The sequence below is a fragment of the Carcharodon carcharias genome, chromosome 12 (genome assembly GCF_017639515.1).
Source record: "Carcharodon carcharias isolate sCarCar2 chromosome 12, sCarCar2.pri, whole genome shotgun sequence".
Classification (NCBI taxonomy): domain Eukaryota; kingdom Metazoa; phylum Chordata; class Chondrichthyes; order Lamniformes; family Lamnidae; genus Carcharodon; species Carcharodon carcharias.
Window position 1 is genome coordinate 98,366,041 of NC_054478.1, and position 14,041 is coordinate 98,380,081.

At 40.4% G+C, this 14,041-nt stretch overlaps 1 protein-coding gene across 10 annotated transcripts in view; it reads left to right on the plus strand.

The window, feature by feature from the left end:
* pms1 (PMS1 homolog 1, mismatch repair system component) overlaps positions 1-14,041 on the plus strand; it is a 118,285-nt gene that overhangs the window by 29,902 nt on the left and 74,342 nt on the right. For 7 of the 10 annotated variants that reach the window (XM_041200199.1, XM_041200205.1, XM_041200204.1 and 4 more), the window contains 3 exons: positions 5,767-5,924; positions 7,373-7,555; positions 11,442-11,544. In XM_041200199.1, the coding sequence (XP_041056133.1) occupies positions 5,793-5,924; positions 7,373-7,555; positions 11,442-11,544 (418 nt within the window). In that variant the 5' untranslated portion in view covers positions 5,767-5,792. Of the gene's footprint in view, positions 1-21; positions 134-5,766; positions 5,925-7,372; positions 7,556-11,441; positions 11,545-14,041 lie in introns of those variants that run through there. The other 3 variants (XM_041200200.1, XM_041200201.1, XM_041200202.1) reach the window with 3 other exon arrangements.

Sequence of the window (14,041 nt, forward strand, 5' to 3'; positions counted from 1 at the left end):
TGGGGTATCGTGGGAGGGGCTTCCGCCAGCAGAGGAAGCGCGCGGAGCCCGATGTCCAGCAGGTACTGTACTGGGAGTGAGTGAGGAGACTGTTCAGCAGGTACTGGGACTGAGTGAGGAGTCTGTCCAGCAGGTACTGGGAGTGAGTGAGGAGACTGTCCAGCAGGTACTGGGACTGAGTGAGGAGTCTGTCCAGCAGGTACTGGGAGTGAGTGAGGAATCTTCCAGCAGGTACTGGGAGTGAGTGAGGAATCTGTCCAGCAGGTACTGGGAGTGAGTGAGGAATCTGTCCAGCAGGTACTGGGAGTGAGTGAGGAATCTGTCCAGCAGGTACTGGGAGTGAGTGAGGAATCTGTCCAGCAGGTACTGGGAGTGAGTGAGGAGTCTGTCCAGCAGGTACTGGGACTGAGTGAGGAATCTGTCCAACAGGTACTGGGAGTGAGTGAGGAGTCTGTCCAGCCCAGTGTCCAGAAGATACTGGGAGTGAGTGAGGAGTCTGCCCAGTCCAGAGTCAAGCACATACTGGGAGTGAGTGAGGAATCTGTCCAGCTGAATGTCCAGCAGGTACTGGGAGTGAGTGGGGAGTCTATCCAGCTCAGTGTCCAGAAGGCACTGGGAGTGAGTGGGGAGACTGTCCAGACCAGTGTTCTGCAGGCACTGGGAGTGAGTGGTGATTCTGTCCAGCTCAGTGTCCAGAAGCTGGTGGGAGTGAGTGAGGAGTCTGTCCAGCTGGTACTGGGAGTGAGTGAGGAGTCTGTCCAGTAGGTACTGGGAGTGAGTGAGGAGTGTGTCACGCAGGTACTGGAAGTGAGTGAGGAGTCTGTCCTGCAGGTACTGGGAGTGAATGAGCAGTCTATCCAGCAGGTTCTGGGAGTGAGTGAGGAGTCTGTCCAACAGGTACTGGGAGTGAGTGAGGAGTCTGTCCAACAGGCACTGGGAGTGAGTGCGGAGTGTGTCCAGCAGTTACTGGGAGTGATTGAGGAGTCTGTCCAACAGGCACTGGGAGTGAATGAGGAGTCTGTCCAACAGGCACTGGGAGTGAGTGCGGAGTGTGTCCCGCAGGCGCTGGGAGTGAGTGCGGAGTGTGTCCCGCAGGCGCTGGGAGTGAGTGCGGAGTGTGTCCCGCAGGCGCTGGGAGTGAGTGCGGAGTGTGTCCCGCAGGCGCTGGGAGTGAGTGCGGAGTGTGTCCCGCAGGCGCTGGGAGTGAGTGCGGAGTGTGTCCCGCAGGCGCTGGGAGTGAGTGCGGAGTGTGTCCCGCAGGCGCTGGGAGTGAGTGCGGAGTGTGTCCCGCAGGCGCTGGGAGTGAGTGCGGAGTGTGTCCCGCAGGCGCTGGGAGTGAGTGCGGAGTGTGTCCCGCAGGCGCTGGGAGTGAGTGCGGAGTGTGTCCCGCAGGCGCTGGGAGTGAGTGCGGAGTGTGTCCCGCAGGCGCTGGGAGTGAGTGCGGAGTGTGTCCCGCAGGCGCTGGGAGTGAGTGCGGAGTGTGTCCCGCAGGCGCTGGGAGTGAGTGCGGAGTGTGTCCCGCAGGCGCTGGGAGTGAGTGCGGAGTGTGTCCCGCAGGCGCTGGGAGTGAGTGCGGAGTGTGTCCCGCAGGCGCTGGGAGTGAGTGCGGTGTGTGTCCAGCCCAACATCCAGCAGATACTGGGTGTGAGTGAGGAGTCTGCCCTGCTGTGCAAAGATACCCCAGCCTCCTTTTGACCAGTAATGCTGGTGTGGGGGCTCTGGAGGGCTTTACAGCTGGAAGACTTCTTAAATTAAATGTGAAATGCCGGTATTTCATGCAGTTGATTTGTGTGATAAGAGGTGCTTGGGTTAGCTGCACCATTGAGCCAGTGACGACACTTCTATTAATTCTATATAAATTCAAGGTATTTTGCCTGTTCTATTCTTGAAATATTTAACTGATTGCATAACTCAGGGGAATTACTATACATATAAGTTAATGAAATATGTGCACGCTATGATCCCTAAAAACACTGCTGTACATAGTTTTTATAGGCTTATCTTTATTTTAAGAAGATGTAAATAAAAGTCCAAATTTTGGTGGAAACGTTTGGAACCCAAGATCACCTTTCAATTTATAATTGTGTAAATTAACTAAAATAATTGACTTAACTTTGTTGCTGGAAAGCTGTTTTAGTGCTGAAACAGCTGAACCTGTTTCACAGTTTCTTGATGCGTCCTTCAAATTGCAGTCTTCTCTTTTCCTGATACTCTTTGAGAAGGCTTTAATACAGTAAGTGCTATACTCACTATAAATTTAGCATTCAAAGTCACTGCACAAATGCCTTTCCTGTTCATTTTTGCCATGGGCTTTAACAGTTACCTTCCTGATAAGACACTTCCACAACCACTTTCATAATATTTCTTGTCAGCCTTGTTTAAAAAAAAACTATCTCTTTCTTTCAGTTTCACCATCTTGATTGCACGTGCTCTGATGGCTCTACTTTCTGCACCATAATTTCTAAATATTATTTGCATTGCTGAACTTCTCCTCTACTGGAGGGTGCCTCAGCTGCACTTCTGCCCGTACTCCTGTTTCATTCTTTTCCCTTCCCGCTTCTCTTACACCTAATCATCCACACGTGATTCCAGAATATTTTCAGCTCTCCTTGCCACTTTTGTTTTCCAGTGAAACTGTCTGTGGCATTCTTCATTCTTCCAGCATCCCTGTCACGAGTTGTTCTTTCACAGGCATTTTGCAGGGAACTGGCACATGCGTTAACTCGTGTCCCAAGAACTTGATCCATGTGAGACAATTTAGTTTGCTGTATTTGGTGTTCTTGGTTCAGTCACTTGTATAATTGAGAACAAACCAATTAAGTGATTAAAAATAAAATACTGCAGATGCTGGAAATCTGAAACAAAAACTGCTTTAAAACTCAGCAGGTCTGACAGCATTTGTGGAGAGAAAGACAGAATTAACGTTTCGAGTCCATGTGACTCTTCATCAGAACTTCTGATTTCCAGTTTGGATGAAAATCTCTAATTGAAACATTAGCTTGTATTTTCATTAATCCTTTTGGATGCTTTCACAGCTGCTGTGTAATTCCAGCATCCTATTTTTCCAGAATTTAGATCAGTGGTACCTGTTTGGCAAATGTACTTACTCAATTTCCTATACCTCCTTTGTTATACAGAAGAACTGCTAATCCTTTGTTCTAAAGAATTTGTTATTCTGAACTAAAATGCCATTAATTTGTTTCTTTTCTTTCCAAGGATATTAATCAGAAATTGTGCTTCTGAGAAATTGAATTGTCTGATGATTAGCTGCCTCTGAGACTTTTATTCTTGCCAAAATTGGCAGTGCTTAATTTGTTCTTTATTTATTTTCTTTATTTCCACTGCAAATCTGTTCGTTGTCTCTACGTACTTTTTAAAAAAGTATATCTCTTTCTATCTTAATTATTTGTGAATCTTTTTCCATTAATTCGACAAGGATGTCTGTTGTCTGGGCAATTCATGAAGAATTAGTTCACCTTAAAGCTTCACTTAGACAAATCATGTTCCAGTTTTAATGTGTCATTGGCATTAGTTCTGGAAAATCTCTAGATAAGTAAATGATGTCCGTGCTTCAGCATTGTATATTAGGATAGAAATGTACATTTTGATTATATCTTTCACTTTAACGTGATGATTCCTGTAAACATAACTTCAATTGTTGCTTTTAGCTATTGATTTAATGAAAGGAGTTATATTGACAGAAATAGCTGTCCTGACTTTGTGCAATGCAACGTGAGATTTCAAACATGCTGCAAATAAAAATAATCAGAAGCAGCTTCCTGTATTAATCTGTCTCCATCAGAATGCATTATAGGCTATGATATGTTAGAATCCAAAAAATAAATCCCATTTAAAATAGTTATTTGTTTTCATCCCTCTACCTCATCAATCTAATCCCTAAATAAAAAGGATCATTTTATAAAGAATCATTTAATTAAAAACAATAACAATGCCAATGAGAATTAAACAAACTAATGGCTTTGACTCGTGCTTTATTAATATTTAGTGGAAGCTTGGGCCTCTAAATTTCTCTGCTCATGCACAGTTTCTAGCTCCTCTTCATTTAAAAAATATTCCAATTTAATTTTCTTCGATCCAAAGTCCTCACACTTTTCCACATTGAACTCTTCTTGGGTGGTTAGCAGTCCCCTATTCATGTAGTGATTTGAACGAGGGAGGGTGTAATAGTTTTTTAAAATTTACTCTAAATGTTTTCAGCATGTTTTGAGAAAAGTTATGAAACATTAAGTCCAGATCGTCAGTCAGCAATGACTAATTATCATGAGTTACAATCAACATTTGCACATCTTCATCTTAAAAGACCACACATAATCAGTTCAAAAATTGGCTGTTTATAAAATAATTCCCTGCGTTGATTATTGAGTGAAGTAATAATATCAATTGTGAGGTAAAGTAAACAAGAATTAGTCTTAAAACAGCAAGTAAAGGATTACATGTTTGGATGGAGGCGCGGAAAAGGGAAAGAACATGTATCCACTTAGTGGAGGTTTATTCCAATTTATAATTAATTACAGTATAAATTCTCAGCTAGAGCAGCTAGTGGAGATGAAACTTATTAATAATTTTACAGAGAAGCAATGCAGTAATATGAAAATAAATAAGCAATGCCAACTAGATGATACAGTTGGAAGAAGAGATGTCACCATCATTTGGTTGGTGTGTGTTATAATCCTTTTTCTATATTATTGATACAGAATGTGTGAAATGCATGTTCAAAATGGCTATATCCCATACAATGAGTTACTTATTGGGGAGCAAGTACTTTTTTTCACCCACCCAACACCACCCTGTCCTCCAGTTCTGCACGGAGGAGGAAGTGAAATCGGAAGGTCCAATTAAACAGTAGACAATTAGCTTCAGTATTCTGGGAGCAACTTAGAATCGAACAACACAGAAGGAGGCCATTTGGCTCACTGCTGGTGCTGCCTCTTAGAAGGAGCTGTCCAATTAACCCCATTTTCCTTCTCTTTCTCCTTGGCCCTGAAGTCTTTTTTCCTTTTCAAGTATACATCCAATTCTCTTTTGAAAGTTGCTATTGAATCTTCTTGCACCACCCCTAAAGGCTGTGCGTTCTAGATCACAACAACTTACTCTGAAAGAAGATTTCTCTTGGTATCACCTCTGCTCCTTTTGTCCATGATCTTAAAAATTTCAAAGATATTTTTTAATATTTCATAGATATGAGAAAAAAAGTTACAAATCAACTTCTCTGCCACACAATGCTTTAGTCCACTGCTGCCAATTATAAAAAATAACATTTTCAGCACTTATTTATCACTGGGAAGGGATTACAGTTTTTAATATATTAGGAATAATTTCAGCACCTAAGTATTATTGTATATTCATGCCTCTATTATCTGTATTTTACTCTGGTTCCTTCTAGCCTACAACCAGGATCCATTGTTGAGCAGAGTAGCCAGTATGCATATTCTATGTTCATAACATTTTTGTTCCATCACAACAAAAGTATATCAGCAATGAATGGAACTTTAAGCTTATGCCAGTATAATGCAAAAAGGAGAATATTAAATTCTCCATCTGTCTTTTTACTGTAGCAGTATGGAGAGCTACGTATAGCTGTAGTTGCAGAAGAGGCCTTATGTCTGAACATGCTCATAATACAAGTCTTTGTGGGAAACAGTTTCAGACTAATTGTTTATTCTAATTGTTTCATGGGTTTTTCCATTTCCTATTGGTAATCAGAACAAGCCCATATTTTCTTCTAAGCAATGCATCTTATTACAGGCTTATGTGGCTTGAGGAAAACCATCATGCAACAGTTACCACCGGATACCATTCGACTTCTTTCAAGCTCTCAGACAATAACCTCTGTTGTTAATGTAGTGAAGGAGCTTGTGGAAAACTCCTTGGATGCTAATGCAACAAGCATTGAAGTCAAATTAGTAAGTGGAATTGCTTTTATTTTTTCAATCAGGACTAATTTTAGCTCATTAAAAATCACATTCTGTGCATGTTATAAATGAAAGTGATTGGAAAAAAGCATCGCTCTCCCCACGCGCGCACACACACCCACCCACCTGCCCCTTGGAGGGCTGAACCAAATCTACTGTCATTTGAAAATGTCTATAATTAGTAGGACCAATCTGTTCAATAGGATTCTAGCAATTAAAGCATTACCCTGAATTCTGAGACCTTGTGACAACATATTTATGGAGAATTCTATTCCTATATCTTAGGGAAAACGAGGTTTTTTAATATGTCGATTGTTAGCTTTATTAGCAAATGTTCATGTGTTATTTCCAAATTAAACTGAGAAAGTTTTCTAAAAATCAGAGGTAACTAATTCAACAGCTAGCAATTAATGTTTGAACACTTATTTTCTTATTACATTTGGCTGTTTTTATTACTTACCAACTTGATGGTACATTATTTTGTCAAACTATGATTTATTCAGTTGACTTCAATACTTTAATATCATATGTACAATCCTTCACATTGATACTTGACATTAAAAAATAAAATTATCTAGTTAAATATTAGTTCCCTTATGAATATGATGGCTTCATAATCAATGGGTGTCCACTTCCTTCACTAGTATTCACCATAGGAACAAGTATCCCAATGTTGCTTAAGAGAGACATGTTGCAGAAGCTTTTCATATTGTTGTCATCAGAACAAACAAAAAAATGTCAAATTTGAAACAATCACAACAATCTATACTGCAGGAGAAGAGGGTTGGATAATATGTTGATAACTTAAGATAATGAACCCAGATCATAACTTGGCTCATTTACACTTGCTTGAAGCAACAAGAGAGCTTGGTAACTCGTAATTCCTCAACCGGCAGACTAGAACTAATTTTTCCCCCCCTCCTGAGTAATCCCAATTTCCTTAGCAAAGTAGGACTATACAGACACTGGAAGCAACACTGTCCAATCAATTGGATGGTCTCAAAGGTCAGAGATGTTTATCCAATCCACCTCTATCGTTAAGTAGTCCTTTCCACCAAACATCCATCACCTCATAAAATGTGTTTCATTCCCTACTTTCATTGTCACCGTGATAGACTATTCCACACATTTAATTATACCTTAACTGAGAGTCCTCCATCTACCAAGTATATTAAAATACAAACTGGGATATAGGTGCAGAATTTAGTGATGCTAGTTTATTCATTGTACTGAACATCCACAGTACGTGCACATGCACACTGCAACACTCTTTTGCATTTTAAAAGTCTCAGCAATTGGTCTAATAATCTGTTGGTTATTAAGTGCTTTGTAACTATTTGCTGCATATGAAGGGTGTTTTGCATCTATTCTTGACTAACTTAATTTAAAGTTATAATAAAGCTAAAAGAACTATTCATAGTTCTTTGCATATGAAACAGGAAAACAGTGGATTTGACAGGATAGAAGTACGAGACAATGGTGATGGAATCAAAGCTGTTGACACCCCTGTCATGGGACTCAAACACTACACATCTAAGATTAGTCATCATGAGGACTTAGAAGCCCTAGAAACATATGGATTTCGTGGTGAAGCTTTGGGTTCTATCTGTACTGTGTCTGAGGTAAGAGAGTGATATTTTATCAAACATTATTAAGGCTGTCGCATTCAGATCATTCAGATTACATTCAGGGTGTTGATTGTCAGCAAACGTAACAATTAACTTCTGTGGCGTTTTGAGTCAGGGTGGCAATTTGTGGTGCTATGACTTGCTAAAAAAAATCAGTTCCCTCATTCCACAAAATTAGCATTTTTAGTTATACAGCTATAGAAAGACACTGAGAAGAAACCAGTTGTTTTCCTGAATGGGATGAATGAAGTTTTGTAGGGCTGTGAGGAAAGACCAGGCAAGTGGAACTAATTGAAAACTTGGGTAACTCTTTCAAAGAGCCAACACCTACATGACGTGCTGAATGGTCTCTTTTTGTGCTTTATCCTTCTACAGAAAGTTCACACCAGATGTAATTTAACTACCCTGGTGCATAGTCATACCTTGAAAATAACCTTTTGACCCTGTCTTATGTCAAGAACCAAGTAATGCTACTGTTTGTACTCTAGTTACATTAAGAATTAGTTACACAAAAAGTTGACCACTATATGTGTTCCAGTAGGTATGCCCAGTACTTCTTTGCCACTGACCTTAATGTGAGAGGCAGCCAGCAATGTAAACAGGACTGCTAACTGTGCAAAGCAGTATGCACAAACTGGTTTGAGAGTGGTATCTGTAGATTAGCAACAATCTAAGAGACTGTTTTTGTAGTGTGAGGCACCATTGCCTGGTCTGAAGTGTGGATAGGGATCTTTTCTATGGCTATTCATGAGCTGCCACCAAGGGGAAGCACATCAATTTCTCATATGACATAACATATAATTTGACTCATTGTAGCACCTACCCATTCGTCAGGAAGCGCTGATGCAATTCTCTGAGTAAAACAATTTTGATTCAAGGCTAATAGAGGTCACAGGCTTAGCACCATAGTCCCGAAAAATTGAGAGCCTCTGCTCCTGATGGAGTCTTGCTTGATCAGAAAACAGGGTGTAAAACAGTGCATCTGATTAGTAATGCTCCTGATTTTTAATCATTTAAATAACTGACCATAAGAGCATTACATAAGAAATAGCTGCAGGAGCAGACCATATGGACCCTCCAGTCTAAGCTGCCATTCAGTACAATCATCTTCCTCAACTCCATTTTCCTGCCTGCTCCTCATATTCCTTGATTCCTCGAGAGACCACAAACCTATCGATCTCAGCCTTGAATATGATCAAACGATGGAGTATCCACAAACCCTCTGGGGTAGAGAATTCCAAAGATTCACAACCCTCAGTGTGAAGATATTTTTCCTCCTCTGTTTTAAATGAGTGGTCCCTTGTCCTGAGACTGTGCCCCTGAGTTCTAGGTTTCTTGACAAGGGGAAACAACTACACTGTTCTTACTTTGTCAAACCCCTTCAGAATCTTATCTATTTCAATGAGATCACCTCTCCATTCTTTTAAACTCTAGAGAATATAGGTCAAATTTACTTACCCTCTCGTGATAAGACAACCCTCTCATCCCAATCTAGTGTACTATCGCTGTACTGCCTCCAAGGCAAGTATATCCTTACTTAGATATGGAGATCAAAACTGCACACAGCATTCCAAAACCCTGTAAAATTGCAGTAATTCCTAATTCTTAAATTCCAATTTCCTTGAAGATAATGCCATTTGCCTTCCTACTTGCTTGCTGTACTTGCACTCACAAGTCTCTTTGACCTACTCCTCATAATTCGTAAGTTTGTATGTTCTTGGGTACATCAACATTTACAAGTTTCACTCCTTTATTTAAAAAAATACTTCCTCTTTTCTATTCTTAGTACCAAATAAGTTGTTTTTTGTTAGCACGGCCAGCATTTGTTGCCCATCTCTAATTGCCCTTAAACTGAATAGCTAATGGTCACTATTACTGAGACTAGGTCTATGTTCCAGACTTTATTAATTGAATTTAAATTCCACCAGCTGCCATGGTGGGATTTGAACCCCTGTCCCCAAAGTATTAGCCTAGGCCTATAGATTACTAGTCCAGTGACATTACCACTACATCATCATCTCCTCCGCACATCCCCACATTACACTCCATCTGCCTTCATTTTGCTCACCCATTTAACCTGTCTTTATCTCTTTTCAGCCTCTTTGTGTCCTCCGCACAGTCACATCTAACTTCGTATTGTCAGCAATTGAATACAGTGCTCTCGTTTTCCTTGCCTGTGTCATTAATTTGGAAAGTAACTAACTGAGACTCCAGCACAGATCCCTGTGGCACTCCACTAGTTACAATCTGCCAACTTGAAAATGCCCCACTTACCCCTACTCTCTGCTTCCTGTCTGCTAACCAATCCTCTATTCCTGAATTCCATGAACTCTTATATTGCATATCAACTGTTGTGTGGCACCTTATCAATACCTATTGGAAATCCAAGTATATTACATCTACTGGCTCTCCTTTATCTACCCCACTAGTTACATTTTCAAAAAAGTCTGTTAAATTTGTGAAACACTACTTCCCTTTCATAAAACCATGTTGACTTTGTCTGATCATAACTATGATTTTCTAAGTGCGTTATTAAGACTTGTCAGGGAAGTGCTATTACTAAGACAACTGATGTCAAACTGGCCTGTAGCGCCCTGTTTTCTCTTTCTCCCCCCCCTTTCTTGAATAGCAGTGTTATATTTGCAAATTTCCAATCTGCTGGGACTGTTCTAGAATCCAGATAATTTTCAAAAAGCATAACCAGTGCATCCATTATCTCTGCAGCCAGCTCTTTTAGAACTTTACAAGGTAGGTCTTCAGGTCCCAGGGATTTGTCAGTTTTTTGTCCCATATGTTCCTCTTTCTTATTAGCCTCTTGGTTATCCTCTATTTCTGGTATGTAATTTGTTCTTCTACTGGCAGGTCTGGTTCTGAAGAAGTCATATTGGACTCAAAATGTTAACTCTGTCTCTCTCTCCACAGAGAACTGCCAGACCTGCTGAATTTTGCCAGCATTTTGCATATTTTTATTCCAGATCATAATTTGCAATGGAAAAAAAAAGTTCTCCTCATCTCGTCTCTGGTTCTTTTGCCAATTTCCTTAAATCTACAATCTTTTGTTCCTGACCTTTCATAAACGTTTTAGGTACTCTTCATACAGGCTACAAAGTATGTTACCACAGAATAAGAGCTAATCTATTACCAGACAGCCAAACCTGCCTAATTTGACTATGGCTACGAAGGAGATAAGCCAATTGCATTTGAAGGCACAAAATGACTTTGTTTAAAACAAAATTGAAAACATATTAATCGCATTAAATAAAGCGCAACATTTTTGTTACATGCACATTTTAATCACATTGCTAGAACACTATATTTTTGATAATTTTGGTGGCGTTACTTCCATTTACTTTAGTCATCTAAATCATGGTGGAGATTACACAAAACTGAAAGAAGTAATTGAGTTTATAAGATCCACATTACTTTGGATTTGACATTATTTAATGAAAAAACATAATTTCCCTGAATAATTAGTAACATTATGCACTAACCAAAATGTTGTCTACAGTTTTTCCAGTGTATAATCATTGTTTCTAAGATGTTGAAATACAGGATCATGCTGCGGTGCAGCCCCACTGAGTGGGGTGGTGGCATATAACGGTTGAGCCTTAGTCTACCTCATGTGACATAGTTTTCAACTAAATAATGATCAGGACAGGACTGTTAGCTGATTTCTCTTTACTAACCCAGGAACACTGAGTCTAATTGAAACGTACCTTCCCACAATAAGCTTTTAACCGGCCATTAAACCTGGGCCTGGTCTGCATAGCACTGGTCTACACCAAGCAGTGCTTTCACTCATTGAGTCATTGGGGTTTACCTTCACTATTGCCATAAAGTTTTTACAATATAAATGCCATTCAGCTTCACTTTTTCACAGGTTATCGTCACAACTAAGACAGCTGCTGATGAAGTGAGTACTCAGTATACTTTGGACAATGCTGGACACATCATTTCACAGAAGCCTTCTCACATGGGCCAAGGTAGTGTGTGCGTGTGTGCATGCCTGTGTTTGTATGTGCGTTCATGTGTACTCAGAGGTTCTGATATGAACTGTAGATCCTCAATAGTTGTAACACATTTTGGAAAGAATTAAGGCTAAATTCAATTTAATTAATTTAAAAATAAAGATAACAGCTGGAAACATTCTGAAGTACCATTAACAAAACAAATCAGATTTCTAGCATGCAATGCATAAAGGAATTCTCAATTTTTAAAATAAATACATTTACGGTGATTCTGTGTCAATGGTAAGGCTACAGATTAGTTTGAGTCTCCAAGTAACATTGTGGCCAGGGTTTGCAGTCAGCGGTGAATCAATGGTACTCGCTGCTAACCTCAGAGAAACCTGCCCACAAATGTTCTAGTGATCTCTGGTGTGAATTTCCCCCTTCCATCGTCAGTTTGAGTCAAGGGGATTGTTAGGCACCCTGTAATGTTAACAGGTTAAGTGGTAATTCACATTGAATATTCTCACTAATAGCAAACCAGCAAGTGAAATGCAATGACATTTTCATTTATTACTTAAATTGCAAATAGCAAAATAAATGGGACATATGGTATAAACTGGAATATATCATGAACAGACTAAAAAAAGTGATTTTTTAATCATACCATAGTGGTTCTCAGATCATGCCTACGACAGGAAGTCAGATTCCTTCAGTTACGTAGAGTGGTGTGCTTGTTGTTCATGGCCAGAGATGTCTCAGCCACCATTCCTTATCTGAGAGAACCATAATGCTGGCTCCCATGTCCAATTTGAGGCTGGTGAGGTGATCATTCACTGAGATCTCCGCATTTCAAAAAGAGAATCCAGGATGCTTGACCTCATCCAAGAAGTATTACTGGGTCTGTTCCTGGTGTGGTACCTCAATCTCCTGGAATGTCTTGGGATCCTCCGTCTATCTAGGTGTTTTAGCTTTGCATAGCTTTCCGAAGCATCCCAGGCGATTGCAGTTGAAACACTGCACTGAGATTGTCAGACATTGCTCTCACTTGTGAGGTTGTTTGGCTCCACAGTGTTGATATGGTCACCCATCCTCCTGTGGTCAGTTTGGGTATTGCCTTCCTTGGCCTGGTGCGCCTCTGCCCCTTTGTTGTTTCACTAGCTGGACAGTTGGAGTTGCCCTGTGCCAAGGCTTGCTTACATGGCTTTTTACGTAAAATGAATTGATGCTGTCTGTGAATTTCAGACTGTCCGACTATCTGTATGGCCTTTTCTAGAGTCAGATCTTCCTTGGCCTGCAGTATGTTTGAAAGGGCATAGTCAGCTATTCTGACAACAGTCCTGTCCCTTTTCAATTCTGACCTAAGGCCACCATAGTCATTGCTTTCAGCCAACCTGTATAATTTGTTTATACAAGAATCAACCAGTTCTCAATGTTATTGGACATGTTTGTTGAATTTTGCTCTAAAATTTTGTAGCTTCTTAGATTAAAATATGAATTGAAGGATTTTAGAACTTCAAATTTCTGAGGATTCATTTATTCCTTGCCTTGCAATAATATCATTGGTGATCAGACCTACTGAATAAAGTACTACTGAATTCACTTGTTCAGCTTCTGTCTTTTTATCTAATCCTGAAGCTATCATGTATCTTAAGAATCTTTTCTGCCAAAGTCCCCAATTTTGAGTTTGGTCTGGCCCTTGGATAAGTCAGAATTGGCCTGGTAATGTTGATTTGTTGGCCATGGTTGCTTTAAAGTTCAGGTGAGTACAGCTTTAAATGCTATGCAGATTTTAAAGATGGTGCCGCAGTAGCCGTTTTCCAAAGGGTCATTTTTGACGCGTTATGGTAGGCTTTCGTGGTGATGGTGGTCCTGACCTCTTAGTTTTGTGCAGCAATTTACTCAAATCAACTATTCTGGTCCTTCCCTGCGATATTGGAGGATTTTCGGGTGTTTTACAATGGATTCCTGGCTGTGGCGGAGGCTTTTAAACCTTTTTCATTTTTGTTTTTTTTCTCTTACACCAAGGTCAGCCATCATGTGGTATGGCGCCGACTCTGAATCTGGGTTGGCCACGGTGCTTTCAGAAATTAATTGCTCTGACATTTCTTTTACAGCACTAAAGCTTTTTAAACTAGTCCTGGCTTAGAACTGAATTTTTTGGTCATCCTTGCTGGGCCCTTTGATTCTGTGGGCATTTACAATGGACCTCCCAGAGATCTTGTAGAGTCCTCAGCTGCACAGTGGAGTTTTTTCTTCTGCCTTTCTTTTTCCAATTCTGCAATGGAGCTTCTTTCAGATGATCTCCCCCTGTCTTCACTTCAGGGTCAGGTCAGAATGCTGCTCCTTTAGTTTTCCACCTTTTGAATTTCTGCTCCAGCTTCTTTGAGGTCTAGGTTTTTCAAAAAGCAGCCAGTGTGTTCAGTAGGTCTCACAAAGAGGTTCTGAGTCTTGCTTGGTTGAACAGTATTTATTGATAACACATAACTGTGTACATATATATAGGGTATAGCCCAAGCTATGAGCTAACTCC